Source organism: Chiloscyllium plagiosum, unplaced genomic scaffold (assembly GCF_037043375.1).
Source record: "Chiloscyllium plagiosum isolate Xiang-an unplaced genomic scaffold, Cpla_swu_hap1 HiC_scaffold_4, whole genome shotgun sequence".
Lineage (NCBI taxonomy): Eukaryota > Metazoa > Chordata > Chondrichthyes > Orectolobiformes > Hemiscylliidae > Chiloscyllium > Chiloscyllium plagiosum.
The window spans coordinates 83,718,933-83,735,350 of NW_028270142.1; the positions used below are offsets into that span (position 1 = coordinate 83,718,933).

At 40.1% G+C, this 16,418-nt stretch overlaps 1 protein-coding gene across 1 annotated transcript in view; it reads right to left on the minus strand.

Annotated features, from left to right (window-relative positions):
* Nucleotides 1–16,418, minus strand: part of LOC122549475 (chloride channel protein C-like) — a 131,070-nt gene that overhangs the window by 50,321 nt on the left and 64,331 nt on the right. Inside the window, exon 12 of the mRNA XM_043689335.2 lies at nt 11,204–11,370. Coding sequence (XP_043545270.1) covers nt 11,204–11,370 — 167 coding nt within the window. The remainder of the gene's footprint in view (nt 1–11,203; nt 11,371–16,418) is intronic.

Consider the following 16,418-nt stretch of genomic DNA (forward strand, 5'->3'; position numbering starts at 1 on the left):
GTTGTGTCTCCTTGTCCTTGCAGTAGTTGAGATCATGGATTTGAAAGGTGCTATCTGAAAGGGGAAATACACAGCCTAGGCACTAAGAGGGACTGATAGAGAAGGGTAGTTAGTAGTAATAGTTACAACAAGTTCATGTTAACAGTATCAGATGTGACAATGTAATGATATGATTGGATAATATAATCACGTGTTCAACTTTGATAGGATAGTATAATCATGTGTGCTAGAAGGAGCTAGCTTGTGGTAATGCATCAACTAACAAATTCTCCATTGTTTGACTTAAGTGAGTGCAAAACAGATTAAAAATCTAACCTTCTCTGAAAAGGCAAGTACAATCTTTTCATTGTTCAGGCTCATACTAATGCAAAGTTTTGTTCTTAAAGTTGATATATAGATATATATTCTCTAAGCCAGTTGGAAGCTTCTTATTTGTTAGCTATACAAAACCTTTGTTCTTGTGATGAAGATTTGAGTTGTACACTATTTTCTTGACATCAACATCTTCCATGTATGATTAAACTTATAAAAAGACACCTGAGTCTAGGATGAAATAAAAGGGGGTAGAATTCACCCTTAACAGATGGTGCCATGACTGGGGATCTGCTTGGAACCTTAAATGAGCCATAGACTACAACAGTGGCAATAATAAATTCATTTAATATTGGATCATCAGCTCTTCAGAGGCAGAAGTGCCATTGACAAAGCTTGAGCTGATTGGCAGTGTTCCTGAAACTTTTCAATATTAACTGGAAGTGGATAATGACTTAGAGAACGTACACCTATACGTCAACTTTAGGGGCAAAACTCCACATTAGTATGAGCCTGAACAATGAAAAGATTGTGTTTGCCTTCTGGAAGAAGGTTAGATTTTCAATCTATTTTGCATTCACTTAAATCAAACAATGGAGAATTTATTAGTTACCAGGAACTAGCTCCCAGATGCATTTAGATTTGGATTCACACCACTCATAATTCTACTGGTTTAAATCCAGTGTATAACAAAATAGAGCAGTGTGCAGACAGGGAGCAATTTCAGATTGGTAGCTGTAGTATCCATTTGCAGCTGCCTTGTTTGTCCAGGCAGCTACCCAACTGGCATGACACTTTGTTATGTTTCATAGTAGAGCTGACATCCACAGAGATTTCTGAAGGAAACATTTCAGATGGATTTCCTCGTCATTTTCTTTTCCACTGGCAGCTGTCTCACTCTTGCCGTTAGATCTTTCCTTACATTTCAAATAATGCTTTTCTCAACTACTCATCCACTCAAAATGACAATCACATTCTCCAATTTGTTAGAACAGTAGAAAGCCTCCTATTGTTGAGGATAGCTGCTTCGGAAACATGTATATTTTTACATTAGCTCAAACAAAGTCAAATGCTGCTGACAAAAACTGGGTTGCTCTTGCGCACAGTGCAGTAAGGCTTTTTATTTCAGTAGGTTCCCTCTAGGAAGTCACTTTGAGAGATGCAAGATGGATAAGCCAGTAGCACATAAAATGCTGACTCTTCTTTGCCCCTTTACATAACATTCATATGAATGTGCCTGCATGTTACCAACCCAACAGCTAATTTGTCAACATCATACATACAAATGATGATGGGACAAAAGATTCCAACTTTCAGGAAAATGTTCTTCAAGATTTAGCCGAAGCAGAGATACCATAAAGTGACCTCCAATTCTGATCTGTGGTCATCAATTCTAGACATACACAAATCACAACTAGATCACAAAGTATTAGCAGAGATTTCTTTCCACCAATCTGGTGGATTTTGGGCTAATTTGGTTCAGCGGATGAGTAACATTGGTTGAGACAGTGAACTGTTCATTCTGTGTCCAGCATTTGACCTATACTCTGCATCTGCAACTAGAAATAAAATTGGGCATGTCTATCCAAATATAATCCAACGCATTAGGGTACGGTACAAAAGATGAGAATACATTGAGTCAATCCACTCTATCTTCAGGTCTGAACTTTGGCAATTGCCAACAAAGGGTGAAACTAGAGGTGACGCTAATACTGGACAGTAGGATCCGGAGCACCATGTTTTAGTGATGACCATCAACAGGCCTCCACATGGGCTAATGCCTGATTAAGGGCTGCATTACTCCAAGTATCTGCCAGCCTGATCAGACAGTCAGTTCTGCAACCTCTCTAGTGCCATTGCCTCTCTGGCCATTGGTGAGGCTACAGATCCAGGAAGAGGACACCTTCAAAGAGACACAAGTTAGTTTTGGGGAAGCCAAAGTCAGGTAAACAGACCTGAATAATTGGGGTTGGAGGGTGAGGAGTCATGACGGACCAGGGGACCGTTGTCATGTATTGTGACATTCCTGCTAAGACGGGGTGGGGACAATCCGTAGGGGTCAGATAGGAGATTCCCTGCCAACAGTCCTTTTGAAACCCACCATATCTCATTGTCCTCCAATCCATTGCAGAGTTTCACCTGGTGTAGATTCAATTTGTCTTCTCATGAGCATCCAAATGCCATTTTTCCCTTCACTAGTATTATGCCATGGTGGCGGGAAGACATCAGGTTCCCCACCTGACACTTCCCCCTGCCATTTTGCCAGCTCTCCAATCAGCTTGTACATCCCAAAGGGTCTGCAAAATTCATCACAAAGAACTGTTCCAATTCAGAAGGAGGACTTTTAATTCATCATGTCTGTGCCAACTCTTCAAATGAGCATCTCACTGAGTAAGATTGTCACTGAGCACACCAAACATTTCTAGTAACTAACACAGAAACTATGGGGAATACTTTTACATGCCTGAAAATAAAAACCTCTGGATTACTTCTATTGCTTCCTGTTGTCCATGCCTGCATCATAACAAGGAGCTAAGGCAAATTGTGCAGCCATGAGCTTGCTTTATGCAGTGATGCATTACAAACTAATCCTGCTCCTGATAATCTCCTGAGCCCTGAGAAAGAGGCCAAACCAAAAGGACAAGGCAGCAGTGACGATGATTAACTGCAGCATGTCAATCATACTATTGAGCATAGGTTATAGCAGCGCAGTGGCTATGTTACCAAACTAGTAATCTAGAGCCTGGATTAATAACCTGAACTCATCAGTTCAAGTCCCACCAGAGTAATTCAGGAATTTTAATTCAGTTACTGAAATAAATTTGGAATAAAGAATCCAGAATCTGTAATGGTGACTGTGGAAATACCATAAAGATTCATCTGATTTGTTACTGTCATTAAGGGAAGCAGATCTGTTGTCCTTAATTGACTTAGTTCCTGCAACTCCAGACCCATAGTGATGTGGTTGATTGTTAAGTACCCTCTGAAATGGCCACTCCAAGTACTATGGGCAGGGTCTTTTGGATAGTTGTTTTTTCCAACCTATCCACCCCACCGGCCCAGAGAATTGGCCCAATCAGTTTGGATAACAGTATTCTCACTGAAACCAGTTGAAACAGTGGCCAGGTCTGGGACTATAAGCAGTGCCCAGATTCAAGACTCAGAGCTCAGGAACTGAACTTGGATTTGTAAGAAATACTGAGGAGGATGTCAATGGGGAGGACAGAGATATATATCAGCAGAATGATCAGTTATGGATCTAATGGAATTTAACACAGTGAAGTAAAGGGACAGAAAGACCTGAAGGATCACTTGCAAAGGCTTTTGAAGCTGGTCAGATGTATTGAGAGAGTATTGAACGAACCATATAGGATCTGGAGCTTCATAACTAGTGAAGTCATGCTGAACCATTAGAACATTCTGGTTCAGCAAAATGAGACCATTTCATCCAGTTCTCGTCCCCAAATTTTAGAAAGGATGTAAAGGTCTCTGAGAGGGTGAAGAGGAATTTATCCAGAAATGTTTCCAGAGACAAGGTATTTTGGCTACCATGCCATGTTGAAGAGATTGAAGTTGCTCTCCTTAGACCAAAGATGATGAGGGGAGATTTGATAAAGGAGTTCAAAATATGACAGGTTTAATTAAGGTGGATAAAGAAACACTGTTTCTATTAGCTAATGGTATTTAAATTAGCTGCTAGTAACACTATAGTGGGTGTTAATGACTTGGATTCACTGTTTATAAAGTTGTGACAATAAATCATTTTAAAAGGATTCACATTTAGGGAAATTACTGCAGGACAAGAGGGACAGATCAAAAAATGAAGTTGATTGCATTTCTCCACAAAGAGCTAACTTGAGACTATCTGGGATAAATGACCTTTGTCTGTGTGATATTGACTCTATCACTGCATCTATGCATGACAGCATTGTCATGATTAAAGAGTGGAGACAAAGGATAGGATTTTTATCTTCAAGACAGGAATCATGGATTGTGCCATTTCCTGATGTTACAGTTCTGCCTTGTGCCTGACAATGTCCATCCATGCTACTTTCATACCAGAGTCTCAAGGAAAGCTGAGGTCAGGAAAGATACTGCTCAAAGCAGGGTCAGGTTTGAAAAAAGGCATGTGGAAGCTGTGGTGCGCAGGTTAGAAGGCTCACCTCCATTCATTGGGGCATCAGCCCAGTTTTATGAATGAATGTTAGGTACACTGGCCCTCAGCCCTCATATTCAATTACACCTATGTCTTTAATAATTTTCCATACTCCTTCATATTTCTCATGCACTTCATCACCCTTCTATATCCTGTTGTATCACCCAATCTCCTCCATATTTTCCATGTACCGTCCATGCATCCACTTTACCCATTCACCCAGTATCATGTGCCTCATATTAACAGAGAAAATTTCTGAAACATAAATAAACAATTATGTATTAAAACTCTACTCTTAAAAATGGGTGATATATTGGAGGATTGGCTAAATAACAGCTGACAGCATTGACATAAAGACATCATTTTCAGCTTGGTCAGCAGAAACAACTGAAGTGAAACAGGGATCGATGTTGTGGTCTTCACTACTTAAGATCTATGTTCACTTGACGAAGGGATAGGTTGCATTGCAGCCAAATTTGCAGATGACACAATGATTGGTTGGAAACCAAGCTGTGAAGAGAATGCAGTGAATTTACAAAGGGATGTGGATAGGTGAGTGTACAAAAATGTAGCAGATGTAGTATAAGGAAGGAACTTGTAAAACTGTCAATCAAGCACACAGCCCCTCATCCTCTTCTTGAAAACTCTCACCAATAAAAGTAAATGAACAGCCATTTTAATCCATTAATTGTTCATACACTGCAAATTGAATTGTTATACAAAGCAAAGCATAATGTGCCCTGACCAACTGTGTATTGTATAAACAAATGCTGCTGGCTAAATCCATTAGTTGGTTTGGAACTCAGCCAAGCATTCTATTGATATTCTATTTTATTTGGTTAAACAAACCCTCCAAGACTCATTACAAGGGTGCTTCCAAAGATGACAACCACATTATTCAATTTATCATAAGCTTTGAAGAAGTAGGTACACAAACAAACCACCTGGACTAGGACTTAACTGCATTTTCCTGCTTATCCCCCATGTCCACTTGCACAACAAAAATCTAACTCAACCTTGTCAATATTTTTTAAAAAACACATCTTCCGTTGTTCTCTATGAAACAGAATTCCAAACTTTTAACAATCTCTGAGAGTAAAAATTCATGTTCAGCTCAGTCTTAAATGCCAGACCCCTTATTTTGAAACTGACTCCATGTTTCCCATGAGGGAAAATATCTTGACTGCATCTACCCTCTCAACCTTACTCAAAATCTTACATGTTTTAATAAGGTAATTTCTCATTGTTCTAAACTCCAATGAATATAAACACAACTTGCGTAACCTTTCCTTATAAGTCAACACTTCATCCAGGAATCAGTCTAGTAAAGCTCCTTTGAACTGTGTCTGGATTATACCACTTCCCACCCTACCTCTTGCAAAAATGCCGTCCCGTATTCCCAATTCCTCTGCCTCTGCCGTATCTGCTCCCAGGAGGACCAGTTCCACCACAAAACACACCAGATGGCCTCCTTCTTTAGAGACCGCAATTTCCCTTCCCACATGGTTAAAGATGCCCTCCAACACATCTCGTCCACATCCCGTACCTCCACCCTCAGACCCCACCCCTCCAACCATAACAAGGACCGAACGTCCCTGGTGCTCACCTTCCACCCTACCAACCTTCGCATAAACCAAATCATCCACCGACATTTTTGCCACCTCCAAAAAGACCCCACCACCAGGGATATATTTCCCTCCCCACCCCTTTCCGTCTTCCGCAAAGACCGTTCCCTCCGTGACTACCTGGTCAGGTACATGCCCACATACAACCCACCCTCCGATCCTGGTACCTTCCCCTGCCACCGCAGGAATTGCAAAACCTGCGCCCACACCTCCTCCCTCACCTCCATCCAAGGCACTGAAGGAGCCTTCCACATCCAAAGTTTTACCTGCACATTCACTAATATCATTTACTGTATCCGTTGCTCCCGATGCGGTCTCCTCTACATTGGGGAGACTGGACGCCTCCTAGCACAGCGCTTTAGGAAACATCTCCAGGACACCCACACCAATCAACCACACCGCCCTGTGGCCCAACATTTCAACTCCCCCTCCCACTCCCACTCTGCCGAGGACATGGAGGTCCTGGGCCTCCTTCACCGCCGTTCCCTCATCACCAGACGCCTGGAGGAAGAACACCTCATCTTTTGCCTCGGAACACTGCAACCCCAGGGCATCAATGTGGACTTCAACAGTTTCCTCATTTCCCCTTCCCCCACCTCACCCTAGTTCCAAACTTCCAGCTCAGCACTGTCCCCATGACTTGTCCTACCTGCCTATCTTCTTTTCCACCTATCCACTCCACCCTCCTCCTTGACCTATCACCTTCATCCCCTCCCCCATTCACCTATTGTACTCTATGCTACTTTCTCCCCACCCCCACCCTCCTCGCCTTTATTCCTGATGAAAGGGTTTTGCCCGAAACGTCGATGTTACTGCTCCTTGGATGCTGCCTGAACTGCTGTGCTCTTCCAGCACCACTAATCCAGAATCTGGTTTCCAGCATCTGCAGTCATTGTTTTTACCCTCCAAAAAAAAACACATCATTCCTTAAGTAAGGAGACAAAATTTCACATAGTACCTAAGGTGTGGTCTCTCCAATGCTGAATACAGTTATAGCAAAGCATCCCAACTTCTATATTACATTTCCCTTGGACTAATGGCCAACATTCCATTTGCCTTCCTAATTACGTGCTAACATTTTCTGATTCATGTAAGAGCTCACACAGATTCCTCTACTCCGCAGCATTCCAAATCTCTCTCCACTTAAATAATGCTCTGATTTTCTGTTCTGCCTGCCAAAATGTCATACCTCACATTTTCCCTCCTTATACTACATCTGCAACATTTTTGTACGCTCACTTAACCTATCTCCATCCCTTTGTAGATTCTCTGCATCCTCCTCACAACTTGGTTTCCAACCAATCATTGCATCCCCTGTAAATTTGACTGCAATGCAACCTGTCCCTTCATCCAAGTTAACATAGATCTCAACTAGTGAAGACTAATCCCTGTGCCACTTCAGTTGTTTCTGTTGACCAAGCTAAAAATTGTGTATTTATGTCAATGCTATTTGTTGTTATTTAGCCAATCCTCCAATATATCACCCAAAACCTTAGCTCTTATCTGATGCAGTAACTTTTATGTGATACCTCATCAAATGCTTTTAAGACATCTATATATACTCAATCTAATGGCTCCATTTTATCTACCCTGATGCACATCATCAAAAAACTGTAATAAATATATTAAATGCAATTTATATTTCACAAAGCCATATTGATTCTGCCTGATTATGCTCTTCTAAATATCCTGCGACTACCTCCTTAATAGGCTGATGGTCTGATAAGACTATGGCAACTTGACTTGAGTAATGAATTCCAGCATTTCTACAATGACAAATGTTGGCCTGTAGTTTCCTTGTCATCCTCCTTTCTTGAATACAGGTGCTACATTTAAGATTTACTGACCAAGTAAGACCTTGCCAGAATCTAGGGAATTTCAGAAAATTACAGGTGCTTCAATATCTCTGCAGCCACTTCTTTTAAATCCTAAAGATTCAGTCCATCAAGTTCTGGAAACATTTTAGCCTTTAATCCCATTAGTTTTCCTTGTACATTTTTCTTGTAATCACAATTGTTTCAAGTTCCACTATTCTGTTTGCCTATGTATTTTCTTCTATTTGTGGGATGTTTTATGTGTCTTCTGCAATGGAGAGAAATACAAAGCAACTGCTTAATGTTTTTACCAATTCCAAATTTCTGCATATAAATTTGCCAATCTACCAGCTGAGGGAATGACACTCACTTTGCTATTCATTTCCTTTTTGCATAATACTAAACCTTTTATCATCTGTGTTTATATTTCTTGATATATTTTTCTCATACTTCAATCCCGTACTCTTTTTATTTTAGTCATATTTTGCTGGTTTCTATTTTTCCCCCAATCTCCTCAAGTACCATTAATCTTTGCAGTGTTTTATCCCTTTTCTTTCAATTTCATACCATCCTTAACTTCTTTAGTTAGCCATGGATAATGTATCCTTTACAAAGAGTCTTTTTTTCTCAATGGAATTTGTCTTTATAGACTTATGAAATATATCCTTAAAAGTCTACTGCTACTTCTCCGCCAGTTTAATGTTTAAACTATTCTCCAATTCCACTTTAGCCAAATCTGTCTTCATATCCCTGTGACTACCTTTGTTTAAATTTAGGCCACTAGTTACAAATTGACATTTCTCACCGTCAAACTGAACCTGAAATTCTATCATGTTATAACCACTCTTACCAAAAGGATCTTTTACTACGAGACCATTCATTAATCCTGGTTTATTATGCATTACCAAATCTGTAGCCTAGTTATTTTATGATTACAGTCTATAAACTCATACTTCAGAAGAGCTTTATCAAGTAGATCTATCCAATCCATGTGATGTCTGAAATCCACCAAATAGTTGTAGGATCCTTCCTGTAGGTTCCCATTATTTCTTAATTTATACTGTCTCTCGGTCTAACTGCTGTCAGGGGACCTACAAACAACTCTCACCACTGACTTATTTCCTTTGTTATCCCTACCCTCAACTTAAACTAACTTTACATATAATAGAATCCCTACAGTGTGGAAAGGGGCATTTGGCCCATCAAGTCAGCACTGTTCCTCCAAAGAGCAGCCCACCCCTTTGACCTATCCTGTATTTACCAGGGCTAATCCACTTAGCCTGCACAGATAATTTAGCGTGGCCAATCCATCTAAGCTGTACATCTTTGTACTTTGGGAGGAAACTGGAGCACCCAGCAGAACTCACGCAGACACAGGGAGAACATGCAAACTTCACACAGTCACCAAAGGCTGGAATCAAATCCAGGTCCTTGGCACTGTCAGGCAGCAGTGCTATCCATTGAGCCACTGTGCCCCCTTGATCCACTGAGTCAAGTTAAAATTTCATTGTTATACTGAACTCATCTTATACTAACAATGCTACTCCACCTCCTTTTCCCTTCATTATCCTTCCAAAATTTCAAATACACGTAAATATTAAGGTCCCAACCATGGTCACTTTCAAGCCATACCTCTGTAATGATAAGATTATGCCATCTTGTTACAAATGCAGAATGCATTCACATAAAAAAAATCAATCAACTCGATCTTTTTACCATTTTTTCCCCACTCAAACCTTTTGCTAGTGCATTCTCATGTTAAATGTTCTGCCCATTCCTTTTACATTCTGGAAATCACTGACTTATCATTGCCCTGCACTATTGCCTTGTCCTTCCTCTTCAACTTTCCACATCTCGTGTCATGTGAGCACTCCTCCTCAGCTATCAATCCAGAGACTATAACTTTTGATGTTCTGCTTTTTAGCTTAGCCCTGACTGCTCATACTTCCTCAGTAGAACCTCTTTCTTCATCTGATACATCTCACTGATACTCAGGTGAGCCATGACAAATGGATCTTGCCTCTCTCGCTCCAAGTTCTCCTTCAGTCCTGAGGCAATGTTCTTAACATTAGCACTGAGCATATACCTTAACACTTTTGCAATGTTGTTCAATTAAATGCTCAATTACATTTTAAAGACAAAGCAGTAGCTGACATTCGCACCGTAATAGATGCCACTCTTCAGCCACTCTACATGATATCAATAAATAGTTGAGTGCATTGGATAAAGAAATGTTTATGGGCTTCAATAATATTATGGTTGAAGTGCTGAAGAATTATATCCCAGATTGGCTGTGCATTTAACCAAGCTGTTCCAGTATAACTATGAAACTGGCCTCTACTTGTCACTTTGAAAATAATGCTTGTATTTCCTACTGACAAAAAGCAGCATCAATCCATTTCAGGCATTCGTCAGGCCCCTCAGCTGACTCTCAATCATCAACAAATGAAGGATGGTGACATGAACAGTGCTAATGAGTGTCATTTAGTTCCCAATGACATACTCACTCATGCCAGCTTGGGTTATACCAGCTCCAAACCTCATTACAGCCTTCAATCAAACATGAACAAAAGAGTTGAAATCCAGGGGTGAGAATCACTTAGAAATATATCATTATTATTTCATGGTGAATTCATCAAAATCATTGAACTGCCTATCTACCAGTAATGTGAATGACATACACTGCATGGACTCAAGAAGGCAGTTCACTGCTAATTTTTCAGTTTGCACTAATTACCAGCAAACCATCAGTGCCCACATTCACAGTATCAGAGCCTGATTTAAACATATTAATAGTGTCCACCACCATTAAAGAAATGACCAGCAAAAATGTATTAGCTCAGGAGTGATGAGCCAAATTTTATTGATTATCCCAGTTTGCCCCCTCCTGCACATTGCTGGGGACAGAAGTTAGGTCATTAATATCGAATTTATTGACCAAAATAGAATAAATATTGAAATACTCGACCAACTCATTATTATCATTTGTCATTGTTGAACAAAGTCATAATCCACAACAAGGAGTATGTCTCCTTTTCAGTATTACATCCTAAATCAATGCGAACAGTCCTTAAGGCATAAGAAAGACAGTTATCTTTTGTAACACATTGTTAAATCCCAACTCCATTCCGACAGTAAATTCATAAATAATCTTTCTCAAATCCAACTCTTAATCCTGTCAAGTTTGATTTATTCAATTATTTAACCTCAAACATTCCAACATAACACAAATCAGGTATGTGAGTGTCTGATCATAGAAGATGAGACACGTTTTGGATGGTTCTGAAGATACTTACGGTTTGTTCTGGTACGCAACACGTGGTTCTGGCTCCAGGAATGGAATACATTTTTGTTTCAGTAAAGAACTGTACAATGAACGGTTGAACAAGTCTCCAGTCATCCTGGCCACCATGACAGCTACCATTATTGGCAGTAATGACTGCACATCATTGGTTAGTTCCACCTGCAAGAATTTTGAAAATAAAACAGTTCAGCATTAACCTCAAAAATAATTGCAAGTTTAATATTTTAATTTAAAATCATGTTAAATGAGAATGTTCTTAAACAAGAATTTAACAATTTGGTCAGAATTAAGGAAGGTGTTGACTTCCTTTACTCATAGATAATATTTAAATTGCTATGCATCTTCTCTGGAAATAAAATCACAAAGCTCTTGTTCAATGTAATTTTAGAGCATTTTTCCATCTTTATTATAATTGTTATTTGATGAATCACAGCATAAAATTAAGCAACAGATGAAGAAAACAGAAATTTTAATATTTAATTTTCTTTGGTTCATCATTTCACTGTTCCACAATTATGATGCACATATAGTATAATTTCATTCCTGATGAAGGGCTTTTGCCCAAAACGTTGATTCTCCTGCTCCTCGGATGCTGCCTGAGCTGCTGTGCTTTTCTAGCACCACACTCCCCTACTGTAGTATACTTGAGCTAGATTTTCGTCCAATGTGTTTTCAACAACAAAAATGAATTGGATTGGACATCTGTTGCCCTGGCAGCAACATGACGAAGAGTTTGAGACCATTAAACATGCAAAATAATTTCCCAGCTATATCTTCAACAAAATAATGCTGTAAAATCCAACTATAGTACAAAAATCTAGCTCAAGTATACTACATGTGTAATATATTTGTGAAACTGTGAAGCAATGAACAAAAGAAAATTATACGTGAAAATTTGAAGCAGGTGTGATTAAACCAGAAACCCGCTACTCTTACATCTCTGCCAAGACTCTGTTCTTGGATTGTTCTTTTCCTCATTTGTATGCTGCCTTTTCAGACCCTCTTCTCCAGTCATGGAATTGGTTCCACACATACATTGATGTCACTTACCTCTACCATTTACCTCCCATATTTCTTGATTAGCTCTGTGCTGTCTCATTGCTTGTTTAATATCCAATCATGGGTAAGTTACAACTTATTCAATTAAACATTGAGAAGACTGAAGACATCAGCTTGCTGCTGCAGCATAAGCTATGTATCCTGGCCATTTTCCTTACACCCCTCCACAAAAAACTTCTGGAGTAATTATCTCCCCAGTAACTTTTTGCCAGTAATCTGTAGCACCTAGATGAGCAGGTGAGTCAAGAAACCTGTGACAGAAAGTCAAGAGACAGAGTTGGATCTATTGGAGTTGACTGGAATTGGTTGTTGCTCTGCTAGAGAAAGGAAAAGGAGGTTGGGTAGCACTATTAATAAAGGAAGGTATCAGTGCAGTGGTGATTGACAATATAGGTGCAATAGATTGTGATGTGGAATCAGTTTAGGTGGAATTAAGGAAAAGAAGTTGCAGGTGGGACTTGCCTATGGACTCCAAAGGAGTTGCCTGATGGTAAGGACATAGTATAAATTGGAAAGTAATGGAGGCATGTAGGAAGGGCACTATAAATGTCTTGGGTGATTTGATTCTGCATATTAACTGGATAAATCAAATGGGCAAGGTTAACATGGAAGATAAATTTAAAGGGTGCACCAAGAGCTGCTTTTTAGAGAAGTATGTTTCAGAATCTATCCAGGAATGGGCGCTTGGAATAATAAAGGATCATAGAACATAGAACATAGAAGAATACAGCGCAGTACAGGCCCTTTGGCCCTCGATATTGCGCCGATCCAAGCCCACCTAACCTATACTAACCCACTATCCTCCATATACCTATCCAATGCCCGCTTAAATGCCCATAAAGAGGGAGAGTCCACCACTGCTACTGGCAGGGCATTCCATGAACTTAACACTCGCTGAGTGAAGAACCTACCCCTAACTACAGTCCTATATCTACCCCCCCTTAATTTAAAGCTATGCCCCCTTGTAATACCCGACTCCATACGCGGGAAAAGGTTCACACTGTCAACCCTATCTAACCCCCTATTCATCTTGTACACCTCAATCAAGTCACCCCTAAACCTTCTTTTCTCTAATGAAAACAGCCCCAAGTGTCTCAGTCTTTCCTCATACGATCTTCCTTCCATACCAGGCAACATCCTGGTAAACCTCCTCTGCACCCGTTCCAGTGCTTCCACATCCTTCCTATAGTATGGCGACCAAAACTGCACACAATATTCCAGATGCGGCCGCACCAGAGTCTTATACAACTGCATCATGACCTCAGGACTCCGGAACTCAATTCCTCTACCAATAAAAGCCAGTACGCCATATGCCTTCCTCACCGCACTATTTACCTGGGTGGCAACTTTCAGAGATCTGTGTACATGGACACCAAGATCCCTCTGCTCATCCACACTACCAAGTATCCGACCATTAGCCCAGTACCCCATCTTTTTGTTATTCTTCCCAAAGTGAATCACCTCACACTTAGCTACATTGAATTCCATTTGCCACCTTTCTGCCCAGCTCTGCAGCTTCACTATATCCTGCTGTAACCTGCCACATCCTTCCTCACTGTCAACAACTCCTCCGACTTTCGTATCATCCGCAAACTTGCTCACCCAACCTTCTAACCCCACTTCCAGGTCATTTATAAAAATGACAAACAGCAATGGTCCCAAAACAGACCATGAAGAAACTTTGCCATCAACTACTACCCTCTGTCTTCTTCCATCCAGCCAATTCCTAATCCAAACCTCCAACTCACCCTCAATGCCATATCTCCGTATTTTCTGCAGTAGCCTACCATGTAGCTAAGGATTCTCTCATAGGTCACCATGACAACATGGTAGAATTTCAATCTCGTTTTGAGGGAGAGTAATTCAGCTCTCAAAGCAATGTCTACTTAATGTCAGTTACAGACATCTGGAAAAAAAAGAGTTGACTTTAGCAGTCTGGGAAAATGAACTAAGGTGAAAGTCAGTGAATGAGCAGTAGCTGACATTTAAGCAGAAATTCCACAATACTCAATAACAATTTATTCCAATCAAAAAAGGATTTAATGAGAGGGATGAACCACCCTTGGTCAACAATGTTAAAAATCACACAACACCAGGTTATAGTCCAACAGGTTTAATTGGAAGCACACTAACTTTCGGAGCGGCGCTCTTTCATCAGGTGATTGTGTGATTTTTAACTTTGTACACCCCAGTCCAACACCGGCATCTCCGAATCTTGGTCAACAGTGTTAGTCAAGAAGAGAATCCAATCAAAAGCTAAGGCATGCAAAGTGGCAAAAACTAGTGGTAGGTCAGGGGATTGATTTTTTTTTAAGGATCAGCAGTGGAGGACTAAAAAGCTAATAGAGGGAGAAAACAATTATGAAAGTAAATTGGCAAGAAATATAAACTAAACTTAAAGAGCTTCTATAGGCATTTGAAATAAAAGACATTAGCTAGTGAGTGTGGCACCTTTGGAGAATATAAAATGGATATTAATAGTGGCTACAGGGAAGCAGCAAATAATTATACCAATATTTTGAAATGGTCTTCACAGTGGAGTATGCTATAAATATTTCAAAGATAACAGATAAGGAAGGTAATGGGAGGAATGTTCTTGCAACACTCTATCACAGTGGACAAACTAAAGGGACTGAAGATAGATTAGTCATTAGGATTTACATGCAATTCATTAAAGGAAGTTGCTGTATAAATTCAGGTCTTTCTGCTATAACACACATTCCATTAATGCAAATTCACTGTAACATGATTGCCAAATTGGGGACACTGTTTCTAAAGTGCAAACGTTTAAAGGGCATGATGGTTATTACATGATTCTGGCCCCATTAGTTTAAATAGTGCTGCTATTACATGATTTTCTTTTAACACAGAATGGCATAAGACTGGAACTAATGCCCTAGAACCAATTGTAGTGGACATATTTGTTGAACTATACCAAGATTCACTGGATTCCAGGAGGGCTTCAACAGATAGGAGAGCCCCTTTTCAAGAAGAGAAGGAGACAGAAAGTAGGAAATTATAGCCTAGTTAACCTAACATCTGTTGTTGGAAAAATCCTACAGTCCATTTTAAAGGAAGAAATGGCAGAAAATTAGGAAAAGCTTAACATAATCAAACAGTAAACATGGTTTAGTGAAAGGAAATCATGTTTGACAAGTTTTCTAGAGTTCTTTGAGGAGATAAAATGCAGAGTTGATAAAGGGGAAATGGTAGATGTAGTTTATTTTGTTTTCAAGAAAGCATTCAATACACTGAATGTAAGTTTGCTCGCTGAATTGGAAGGTTCATTTTCAGATGTTTCATCAACATACTAGTTCACATCATCAGTGAGCCTCCGGTGAAGCACTGGTGTTAGTGCTCTACTTTCTATTTGTGTGTTTAGGTTTCCTTCGGTTGGTGATGTCATTTCCTGTGGTAATGTCATTTCCTGTTCTTTTTCTCAGAGGGTGGTAAATGGGGTCCAAGTCAATGTCTTTGTTCATAGAATTCTGGTTGGAATTCCATGCTTCTAGGAATTCTCGTGCATGTCTTTGTTTGGCTTGTCCAAGGACGAATGTGTTGTTCTAGTCGAAGTGGTGTCCTTCTTCATTTGTATGTAAGGATATTAATGAGAGTGGGTCATATCTTTTTTGTGGCGAGTTGATGTTCATTCTGGTGGCGAGTCTTCTACTTGTTTGTCCAATGTAGTGCTTGTTACAGTTCTTGCAAGGTATTTTGTAAATGACCAGGAACATTGGGGAGCAACAAGAAATATAGTAGTTGTAGGTTATAGAACAGTGAGGAATACAGTGAGGAGACAAAAGCAATTGCCACAGTGAAGAGCGTTAGTCCAGATGGTTATGTTTCCTACCCCATGCCAGGATCCAGGACATCTGCTCAGGGCTGGAGAGATGCTTACAGTGTAGAGAGAAAGATCCAGTTTTATTGGTGAATATAGGTGAAAAATGTGTTGCTGGAAAAGCGCAGCAGGTCAGGCAGCATCAAAGGAGCAGGAGAATCGACGTTTCGGGCATAAGCCCTTCTTCAGGATTCCTGAAGCTCTGATCTCCAGCACCTGCAGTCCTCACTTTCTTCTCCCTGGTGAATATAGGTGCCAACAACATGCATAGAACTAGGAAAGGATTTCTATTAGAGCCAGAATAAGGAGC